At 38.7% G+C, this 11,668-nt stretch overlaps 1 protein-coding gene across 1 annotated transcript; it reads left to right on the top strand.

The window, feature by feature from the left end:
* Nucleotides 1-7,201: 7,201 nt before the first annotated feature.
* Nucleotides 7,202-9,030, top strand: LOC139657555 (diacylglycerol O-acyltransferase 1-like). The gene is made up of 4 exons (XM_071535436.1): nucleotides 7,202-7,249; nucleotides 7,353-7,440; nucleotides 7,567-7,629; nucleotides 8,860-9,030. Exons 2-4 carry the CDS (start codon nucleotides 7,378-7,380, stop codon nucleotides 9,028-9,030), a joined length of 297 nt encoding a protein of 98 aa, XP_071391537.1. The 5' UTR covers nucleotides 7,202-7,249; nucleotides 7,353-7,377.
* Nucleotides 9,031-11,668: the final 2,638 nt, after the last annotated feature.

Raw genomic sequence — 11,668 nt, 5'->3', positions numbered from 1 at the left:
GTCTTTCCAAATGTAAAAAACAATGCTTGAGGACTTTCTTAAGGATCAACAGAGATGTAGATCTATCTGCAGGAGCTTTGTGCTAAACCCTCCAACATCTAATCAATGCATAGGATTTTAGACCAATCAATGCACAGCAGTTTGAGGAACATTACATACTATACACATGGGTAGTCCCTTCGTAGTGGGAAAAGAAGGTGGAGAAAAAAACGAATCCTTGAAGATGTTTAGACAGGAGGGGGAAAAAGACATAGGACACATGAAGATGAGGATGATGATGATGACGATGATGACTGTCTGTCCAGTTGCCACCGTGTCCAGGACTCCTTGCTGAGCTCCAACAGTAGCTTCACGGGATACAGAGGCATCCTCAACTGGATCATCATCCTCCTGGTGGGTCTCTCCTCTCATCGTATCGTTTTTTTTTGTTTTTGTTTTTTTTGGAACAGATTTTCATCACTGTTTTTAGCAATTCCTATCAAACGTCCACTGACAATTGAGGAAAAAAAAGGAATAGACAGGATCTGCAGGTCCTTTAAAAAGTCTTGAATTATAGGCTAAAACTGTAAATTTAAGCTCTGTGTTCAATCAGTAACTGTCTGTTTTGCCAGCTTTTCTTGTTTTATTTTGGTGTTTAAATTGGTCTGAAATGTAATTCCAAGTAGCATTTAAAAAAAAAAAAGTCTTAAAAAGTCTTAAATTTGGCTTTCTGAAACCCAGGAAAAAAACTAAAAGCAATACAAACAAAACTCTTTAGGCACATCAATTCATCACATTTACTGACTGGCTGCTGTTTTACTGTCTGATTTTCAGGTCTTGACGCATGCTCACTTGTTCCTGGAGAACTTCATACAGTGAGTATAGACACACACACACACACAAACACACACATGCATTTCTCCTTTCAATTAGATTAGGCGTGGGTTGTTGTTAGGTCTCCACATGCAATGCTTCTTAGCTTCTAATGTTATAGACCAGTGATTCTCAACCTTTTTCATATCAAGGACCCCATATTTGATGAGATTTTGTCTCTCAAACCCAAATCTGAGAATATATGATATATATATGATTTTGTTCCATGACTATCTGTATTGTAGGTAGAGAGATAACAGTGAAACTTTGACCAAAACAGTCATTCTTCTACATTCTCTAATTGCATCTTGTAAATGAAATAATGGTGTAGGTTAACAATTCATCAATTTGCTGGGGACCCCCTGGAACCCCCTCAAGGACCCCTGGTGGTCCCCGGACCCCACGTTGAGAACCACTGTTCTAGACTATGGGTTCGGGGGCTTTTTGGATAAGAAAAAGGGTCTTCTAGCAGTCATGTGGATAAAAGAGAGATCCAAGGCACTTAATAATACGATAAGAAGCCTTTAATCTGTTTGGATAGTCATAATTGTAAGTGAAAAATTGTCCAAATCATGCTTTATCGGGGTAAAGGAGACTGATACAATGCTGTTTTTGGATCTCGCTTCTTTTTCCACACATGTAATGTTAACTTGACTTTGTCTCTCTCTCTGTTGTTGTTCCTCCTCTGAGCAGACACGGCTTTTTGATCGACGTGAAGAAGGTGTTGGAGCATCTGGTGGAGGACAACTACAACTGGCCGTCTGTCAAGCTCATACTGGGTGAGAAACTATAGAGCCGCAGCAACAACAGCAACCCGCTGAGATACAGTGATGTAAGATGAAACCGTACCGATCCTGTGGGGGAAACTGGGTTCGCTGCAGCAGCAAAGGAAATACAGCAAGGAAAGATAGAAGAGAAATAAGAATAAGGCAGATCGGATCGGGGGTGTTAACAATTCCAACACTTATTAAGTCGAAATATAAGAATGAAAAGTCTGAAAAAAATGAATTACAGCATGTATGCAGGGTGTGAAAAATAACAGCAGAACGTACTGACACGAAAGAAAAAAATGTAAATGTACCATATGAAAATCTATCAAAAGTGTGAAATACTAAGTGAAAATTTCGAAATTTAGCAAGATATGTGCAATATATAACCAGTGAGATGAATATGAGGAAAACAGATATGTGAATTTACAGCATATATAGTGTGTGTGTGTGTATAACGCGCGTTGTCTACAGCAGTGGTTCTCAACATGGGGTCCAGGGACCACCAGGGGTCCTTGAGGGCGTTCCAGAGGGTCCCCAGCAAATTGATGAATTGTTAAACTTAGCATTATTTCATTTACAAGAAGTTAACACAATTAGAGAATGTAGAAGAATGACTGTTTTGATCAGAGTTTCACTGTTATCTCTTTACCTACAATACAGACAGTCATGGAATTCTGGACAAAATCGTATCTAACAATAAAAATATTCTCAGATTTGGGTTCAAAAGACAACATTTTATCAAATGGGGGTCTGTGGCCCTAATGTGGACTAAATTAGGGGTCCTTGATATGAAAAATTTGAGAATCACTGCTCTACAGAATTGTCTGAGAATGGACTTTATCTGTTGTCGTCTCTGTTTCTTCCAGCTGCCAACATGTTTGTCCTCACAGCTTTGCTTCTCGAGAGGTCTCAGGAAAAGGTGAGACCAATACAGTTTTTTTTATGTTTTATTTTTGCTAAAGGTTGCTCTGATTTGGTAAATGTAGTCGTGTTCTATTCTGTTCCATTCTAGGGTCTGTTGTCCCCCACCGTCGGCCAACGTTTACATCTAGGAAATCTGGGCTTGCTCATGCTGTTCCCCGCTGCTGTCATTCTGCACGACCCGACTATATCGACAGGTAAATGCTACATAAATTATATTTACATGCATCTCGCTCCATAGTTTGTTAGTATGGATATGAAATGAAGCAGTGACTAAAAGATCAAAGTATAAGTATAAGTATATCAGCTTTAAAGAGGAAGTAAGCCCCAAACCCAAATCTGTGTGAAGACTCTAATGGTAAAGAGTATGCTACTGAAATTGCCATCTGCTATTGGCTGATCTTTGGTGCCAGGTGACATCACCACCTGTTGTACTCTTTAATAATAATACATTGTATTTGGATAGCACTTCTTCAAATTTGACTTGCTTTAAAAAGTTAATAAAAGCAAACATCGCACTCATATAATAAAACAAAAACAAGAAAGCATAAAAGATAAGAATCCTGGGTAAAAATAATACTAAAAAACAGAAGGATAAAAGATATCACATAGAAGCCAGTCTATAATAATAGTTTTTAAGAGGTGATGTAAAATAAGATGCTCTTCAGGCGGAGTTGTTCCAAAGCCAAAAACCCAGCCAACTTTAGTGTAGCCTTGGATTATATTACACTGAATATAAAAAAAACATGTCCTTGTCCAAGTCCTTGTGGAGCTCACTGTACTGTTAATGCTGTTGTATCACTGCTGAGTCGTTTCTGTCTTGTATTGTCCACCAGGTGGAGCTTTCTTCTCTCTGTGGTCCTACACCGTTCTGGGCCTGAAGCTCTATTCATACCAGGAAACTAACCGATGGTACCGGCAGGCTCATTCAACTGACACAGGTCCGTCTACCACCAGAGGTTCCACTGATTCCATTTCACAGAAAAAAAAACATTAATTATGTGTGTTTGTATGTTTTCAGAGACCGACAAGAATGTATCGCATGTGCCAAAAGCCTGTGACGAGCATCTGAGTTTACAAGGTGAAGCTGCTTGTCATTTATAAGGTCATACTTTATGATTTCTGTAAAAGGAACCACAACAGTTGTACATTTTGTCCTTTGCTTTCTCAGACCTTTACTATTTCCTCCTGGCCCCCACTCTGTGCTACCAGAGACACTTCCCCCGTACTCCCAAGGTCCGCATCAACAAGCTACTGCACAGGCTGCTGGAAATGGTGAGCTGAACAACACTATTGTGAAGATGGACAGTGTTCGTTTCAGTAGGGCTGCGGTTTGGCACAGAATCAGTGTGGGTAACATAACTGGCTGAACAAAAGCATCACACACAAAAAAAAATTGTTTACAATCTCAAGTTTTGCAATCTTGATGTCAGATGTCACAGATAGAGAACATGTCAGAGATTTATAGTACACAAACATCCCTTCCAGTTCTATCCCAAACCTGTCCTTTCTGTGGAAAACACAGATTTTTAGTGATCCATAGCACAAAATATCCATAATATATCCTTATTGGTTGTTGATCAATACCAATACCTCAATCATTCACCAGGAGCTGAGATTTCTGGCTTTCAAAACTCACTTTCTGGCCTGTATTCTGTTTTGGAACAACCCTCCCCCTCTATTTGGAGTTTCAAGACGCTCCCAATCCCCAGTGGATACAGCAGTCACAATCAGTTATCCTCTGATGTAATAAGACAGGCTGTTCACAAATGCTTTGTTACTGTTGGCAAAATACAACTCTGCATTGCTTTAAAACTTTGCTGATACAGCTTTAGAAGGAGACAATTGCTGTGGTCTGTCGGTGGAATATTGTTTTGCCAATCTGGCCAAATGAAATGGATAAGGTTAACTCAATTACTATGTATCGTTATTGTCTGCATGCTTAAATGATTTGTAATGCAGCGTCTCAAGGCTCTTGGAGGTTCTGTGGTTATTTGTAGTGGTGAAAGACAAGACATTTGTGATGGGCCTTTCCTGACGTTGTAGTTGGTTGCCACATAGAAGTCTGAAGTGTATGGAAAACACTGCAGCTTGTTAATCATGGCTTCTCCTACCTTCAGGTGATCCTTATCCAGATCATGGTTGGAATCGTGCAGCAGGTGGGTGGTTAATGTGCTTGGGCATTGTGTTGTATAGTGCAGTATATCATAGTTATTATAGTATGTTTTAATGTAGTATAGTGTAATATGGCATAGTATAGAATGCCGTAGTATAGTATGTCATAGTGCAGTATGTCATAGTATAGAATACTATAGTGCAGTGAGTCATAGTAGAGAATGCCGTAGTATAGTATGCCATAGTGCAGTGTCATAGTATAGAATGCCATAGTATAGTATGTCATAGTGCAGTACGTCATAGTATAGAATGCCATAGTATAGAATGCCATAGTATAGAATGTCATAGTATAGTATGTCATAGTGCAGTATGTCATAGTATAGAATGCCATAGTATAGTATGTCATAGTGCAGTGTCATAATATAGAATGCCATAGTATAATATGTCATAGTATAGTATGTCATAGTGCAGTATGTCATAGTATAGAATGCCATAGTATAATATGTCATAGTATAGTATGTCATAGTGCAGTATGTCATAGTATAGAATACCATAGTATAATATGTCATAGTATAGTATGTCATAGTGCAGTATGTCATAGTATAGAATACCATAGTATAATATGTCATAGTATAATAAGTCATAGTATAGTATTTCATAGTATAGAATGCTATAGTGTAGTTTGTCATAGTATTACGACATACTGTGTTATTACAGACAGTATGGTATAGTATATTATGACAAGAGTACAGTGTCATAATACAATATAATATTATTCAATTTGATTAGGTTCTATGAAATGTTTTCATGAATGTTTCCATGAATCTTATTTGTTGAAACTGTATGTTTACTACATTCATATTGAACGCTCTTATTGCCGTCTGTGCCTTTGTTTTCCTGTCAGTGGATTGAGCCCATCTTCCAGAGGTCAGAAACCTCATTCTCTGTGAGTGACGCATAATGCCATAAGCCTATCATTAATATTAGAGCCAAAAACAGGTTCCATACTTGTGGGATTGACTTCTTTTTTTTATGATACACAGAATATGGATGTCACTATGAGAGTGGAGCACTTGGTAGGACTTGTGGTGAGTGATTTGGTTTTGTAGTATTGTTTGCAGTACAGTTCATTCCATTGACTTTAGATAAATAAGTTTGGATTTCCCAGAAATATCAAAGTGTTGATGTTACTGCATGTCACTGATACATTTTGGTAAGCCAATGTAAGCAACTGTAATGTCTGAGATGCATTTGGGAAACTGGTCCCAGAAGATGATTTATGACGAAGATGCAGAGGAGGATGATGATGTTGGGACACAGTATTTAGAGATAGAGGTTTATGCACTTTTTAGATAAAACATTCAAAGGCATTTTGTTATGGCGGGACAGGATAGAAAGTAATGCAGCAGACTGAAGGCATCTCAGCTTCTCAAAGTTTAGTACATTGACCTTATTTACACGGCGGCCATTTTGAACATTCGGGCGGGAAACTCTACCTGGAAGAACAAAGTACAGCCAAGCTCTGTCCTGCTGTTGTGTACCAAGATAACATCATACAAACATTTATCATCAACATTATCATTTCACAGATTCCCCACTGAAAAACATTCCACGCTGAAACAAATGAAGCTAGTAGCGTACTAGCTAGTAAGCTAGCCAACTAACTTCCCTGCTAACTTCTAAGCAGTCGTTGAGGGCGTTGTTCTCGAGATTGCTAGCTAATTTGCTTAGTGTTAGCTCTATCTTCAGTCCTCACTCTTTTTTTTTTTTTTCTAAATTTTTTATTGAACAATTTCCATGTACAAACATCATGGCTTTGAAATCATCACAATATACCAATAGGATCAGGGGCATACCAAAAGACAGAAAAAAGACAAATCAAAACAGACAAGAGATTGAAATAGTATTAAATATAACAAAAAGAAAAAAATAATAACTTAAAGGGCTAGGGCTTTTTTTTTAAATCATATTCTTCTATTATACTAAAAAGTTTCATTGCATTTTTATTTTCCATGACTTTAAGGGCTTTTATGTAAGAAAGAAACTCATTATGAAATACACTAAACTTAGGTTTCACTTTCATATACTTTGATTTGTGTATATAAAATTTTCCAAGAATAAGAATCTTATTAACCAGAAAGTCATCTTTTCTATTGTCCATGACAAGTCCATAAACAATGTCCTTTTGAGAAATGTTTTCAAGTGGAAAAACCTTTGGGCTAAGCCGGTCATGTACATCACGCTAGTATATGCCAATCTTCCTACCTCGAGTGTTCAAAATGGCCGCCGTGTGAATAAGCTCAACTGTCTTCACAGGCGCCGACTCATTTCCTGTGGCTCCTGTTGTTCTTCCTGTCTCACTCCTACTTGAACTTCTGTGCCGAACTCCTACGCTTCGGCGACCGGCATTTCTACGGAGACTGGTGGTCAGTGAGTCACCTCAGTATTGCACAGCAGAATTTCTCTACTTTGTGTTGCTGCACGTACAGTATTATCTCATCACGGTTCATCTGTCATTTACACAGGAATGCTACAACTCTGATTACTTTCTGGAAGAACTGGAACATTCCCTTTCAGAAATGGTGTCACAGGTATTGCTGAAATATGCCTCAGTTTTTCCCCCAAGTTTTTCCACTCAATAATCTTTCTCTACCTTACACTTTCTCTCATATGTCTTTCCTCACTCATATGAAGACATGTACACACACTGCTGGTGGAGATGAATGTGTCCCCATCGCGAGCAGAGTTATTGGTCTTCCTGATGTCTGCTGTTCTTTGTGAGGTACAGGACCGCTACTGCATGAAGCAAACGTGAAAACCTTTCAAAGTTCCAGGGTTTGGTCTAATAAGAACGTAGCAAAGCACTACTGATTTGCTGTGATATTTTTTTGCCCTCTATTCTACACAGTATGTGATCGCTCTACCTCTACGTAGCTGTCGGCTGTGGATCTTCCTCATGATGGTGTTTGAGGTGAGAATATTAAACAGTATTTCACTGCCACTGCCATGCAGGCTGACAAATGAAATGTTCCAATCCAAACTTAGATGTTCAGCCTTTGAAAAAAAAGTGTCTCCAGTACTTTTTACAGGATAATATGTAATTTACGTTCTTCATTGACAAAAAGGTGACACTTTTATTTCCTGGATCCTCAATATTTTAGAGATATTGAATATTTTAGGGGTATAGAATTTCAAAATGGAAGAACAGACTTTTGAATTTGAATTTCAAATGCTTAAGCATTCACAACATTAAAATCCTAATTTATGTAATTACTAATTGATGGCACTTGCAGTGTTTGCTCTCTCCACTCACTTTTGGTTAGTCTTTAAAGGAATACACCAACTTTTTGGGAGATTGTTCCATTGGGCAACTTACATGTGATGATGACAAGTAGACACCTATAGACACCAAAATCATCATAACACTTTAGCATACACTATGTTGAGTGATTGCAGGTGCCATGCTAACACATTAACATACACTATGTTGGGTGATAGTAGGCTCCATGCTAACACTTTAGCATACACTATGTTGAGTGATAGCAGGCTCCATGCTAACACTTTAGCATACACTATGTTGAGTGATTGCAGGCTCCATGCTAACACTTTAGCATACACTATGTTGAGTGATAGCAGGCTCCATGCTAACACGTTAACATACACTATGTTGACATCTAATGGTAAAAAGTATGCTACTGCAGCAAAAGGCGGATCCCGCACACTGCTCTTACAAAAACAACAATATTCATTAGAGTTTCAAAAACTCTGATGAATGTCTGTAAGGACTGAAACACCATTTAAAAAACATATATATATGTATATTGTTTTTGCAAGAGCAATGTGTGGGATCCTCCTTTTGCTGCATTTTCTGTTTGTTCCAATGCACCTGCAAAAAATCTGGATGTGCGACCTACTCACCTTATCTAAAAAGCATGCTATTGAAATTGCCATCTGCTATTGGCTGATCTTTGGTGCCAGGTGACGTCACCTGCTATAGAGTGACATGAGTGCATGCTTTTTACCGTTAGATGTCAGGCTTTACACAGATTTGGGTTTTGGTTTAGTTACTCTTTAAAATATCGTTGATGACCCTCAGTGGCATGTTGCTGACGAAAGCTGGATTGGAATTTATCAAAAATGATTGACAATTTGCCAAAATCTTACTGTATTCCATTAACTAACACTGTGTCTCTCCTCCTAGCTCCTGGTTGCCGTTTTCCTCGGATGCTATTTCCAGGGGAACTACGGCAACGGCTTAGTGTGGCTGTGTCTGCTGCTGGGGCCTCCTCTGGCCGTGACCACCTACTTTCACGACCACTACATCGGCCTTCATCGACGGCATCATCGGACGTCTTCCTCGCCGCCGCCCTGACCGCCGTCTCTTCCCAGCGGACTGTTTTCCTGTAGCCATAGACACCCGATGGCAGCCTCAGCGATGAAGAAAGAGTCTGATCCATCTAACATTGGATCAAGAGGATTTGGCTGTGATCCCAGGCTCACGTCTCTCCGAGGACCTTCCTTTGATGCCTGCAAAAACCTCGGAGCTATCTCCCCCGGACCTTTACCCAGTTCAGCAATAGCTTATGAAGACTGAACAGTAATTACTGCACCCATTCCATACTAGAGAAGACTTTTCATTTTGGAACAGATGCCACTGATGCCACGAAATTATACTTTTGACTATGACTGTGCTGTTTGACTATACTATCACGATAAGATTCGATACGCGACACAAGGTTCACGATTCGATACAACCGCGATACGATGTAATAAATAAAAGTTCAATGACGACAAAGTCTGACTGTGCAGAATTCTGTTTATTTCTGAGCCACAAATCCTTTCTAGCGATGGCATTGGCTGCTAGAATGTAAACAACAATTTCAAAATGTCAGTATGAAGTTTAAGCAATATCATTTCAATGGAGAGTTTATGAAATTGTGATGGTCAAGCTTCTCATTTGTGATGACTACAGCAGAATAAAATGGAGTTAACATTGCGATTTTTCTGCATATCATCACATTTTTGTATCGCGATATATTGAATTCCGATATATCGTCCCGTCCCTACTTCTGACACCTACACCTCTGAGAAATGTTTGTGCAATAAACATAACCGATTTATCATTTCTCTTATTTCTCTGTGTATGTCTGAAGCTTGTTTGAATGGGACTGGAAACTTGCACTGTGGCGTGTGTTTGTGTTAGTCAAAGATCATTTCTTTTATTTTGATGTGAGTCAGCCACACAGCAGATAAGGTTGCTGCTCACACACTGCTGTGTCAACATGTGGTTTATGGGGCCCCAGTTTGCTCCAGTTTACCGTAAGTCTCGTGGATGTGGTCCAATCAGGAAATACGGGGATAATTGTACCTTACCTTATGAGTTACAGTCTCATAGGGCTTCACAACGCCCACATTATGAAACGATAAATGTAAATGATACATGAATATGACACCCCCCAACATTAGATCCTCATCAGGTGAGTTGTGATTCAAGAAACAGACTTCAAAAAGTATAAATGCCCCAGCCTGATTTCATAAATCCACTGCCATATTTATTTGGTTGTATAAAAATTGATTATATGCAGCTGAAATATGTTTATTTTTCACCCTGTCACCCTGATTTTAGCATCTTTACATTGGTTACACAGACCTTTTAACCCATATGAGCCGGATTGCAGTGTTGAGATCCTCAGGCAGGTTCCTATTGGCTGTTCTGAAGTCAAGATTAAAAACAAGAGCTTCCTATTGGCTGTTCCAAAGTCTAGATTATATTTATATTATATTGTTAGGCTCTTTACCATCAGGGCTCCTATACTTTGAATTGACCTGCCTGAAGAACTCACTGTTAAAACTGTATTATGTCACTTTTGGGTAAACTATTTCTTTAAAACTCCCTTGTATAGACTTACTTTTATGTAATAATGTTTTATTAATTGTTTTTGACCTCCCTGTTATGGTTTATATTTATGTTTCTTGTCTTGCGTTAATATTTCTAAGCTTGCTTTCATTAGTTTTGCTGTTGATTTTATCAGTTTTCTTTTATTTACTGTAAAGCACTGTAATTGTGTTTTGAAAAGTGCTATATAAATAAAGATGGTGATGATGGCTATTATTATCATTATTAATAATAATAATAATGATAATGATGATATTTTAGTATATGTTATGATATTGTAGCTTCAGTGTTCAGCTTCAGCTTCATTGTCCTATTGTTTTATTATGTCAGTTATTTATTTACCAAACCCCTTTATCTATTTTATTATTGGATATTGTGTCCCACAATCCCTTGCGTCTCAGATTACCGTGGGTCACGTGGTACTGTCACTGAGGCGGAAATGAAAGTTAACTAGCGACAGCAGCGGAGCACAGCCGAAAAAGGTACGAGAAAAACAGAACTTACGCCTCATTTATTAGCGTGTCAATAGATGTAACGTGTTCCGGCGTGAACCATGTAATTGACAACACCGTTTTATTCGTCGCCAGTTGATTAGAACGGGTTTTATTCTCATGTCCTTTTGTAAAATCCCTCGGAGGTTGCTCGCTAACAGTTAGCTTCATTTGTGTCAAGGTAGCCAGAATTAGCCAGGCTAAAACAGGAAGTCAGGCGATTTTGCCTTCAAAGTAAATTAAAAAATGGTCGCGGTGGTTGGGGAAAAATGATAAAATATTGGGGTGAACGGAACATTATGGCAAAGCTATTGAATTGTATTTTCGTTCACCACAAATTCCTCCTTAAATGTACATTAACGTAGTCTTTGTTTTCACTTTCGCCCCTTTGTATTAGCCAGAAAACGTCGCAACATGCGTTTGTCAGTAGAGTTGTAGGTTGAAATTTTTAACCGGAAGTCGTGTTGTTTTTCCTGGCTGGCTTGACACTGGTGCATAAAAAATACCTTGATCATCTTCCGTGTTTGTGTTTTGTGCGCAGCAGCCAAGGGTATTTAAATACGGGGACAATGAAACCGGGTCGTCCGCGACACCTAAACCCGCAGTAGTCTGTGTGAAGTCTA

The sequence above is a fragment of the Centroberyx affinis genome, unplaced genomic scaffold, assembly GCF_046629955.1.
Source record: "Centroberyx affinis isolate AG114_WGS23_722 - 3 ecotype Tasmania unplaced genomic scaffold, CSIRO-AGI_Caff_v1 ptg002710l_1, whole genome shotgun sequence".
Lineage (NCBI taxonomy): Eukaryota > Metazoa > Chordata > Actinopteri > Beryciformes > Berycidae > Centroberyx > Centroberyx affinis.
The sequence above is the reverse complement of the archived record's forward strand: the minus strand, read 5'-3'. Positions and strand labels throughout refer to the sequence as shown.

What these genes read in the sequence shown, in the direction of transcription:
- LOC139657555 (XM_071535436.1), top strand. Translation starts at nt 7,378, where the DNA reads ATGAATGTGTCCCCATCGCGAGCAGAGTTATTGGTCTTCCTGATGTCT. An exon ending in TGTCTGCTGTTCTTTGTGAG is followed by an intron (nt 7,441 to 7,566) that starts GTACAGGACCGC and finishes TATTCTACACAG; the next exon opens with TATGTGATCGCTCTACCTCT. An exon ending in TCCTCATGATGGTGTTTGAG is followed by an intron (nt 7,630 to 8,859) that starts GTGAGAATATTA and finishes CTCTCCTCCTAG; the next exon opens with CTCCTGGTTGCCGTTTTCCT.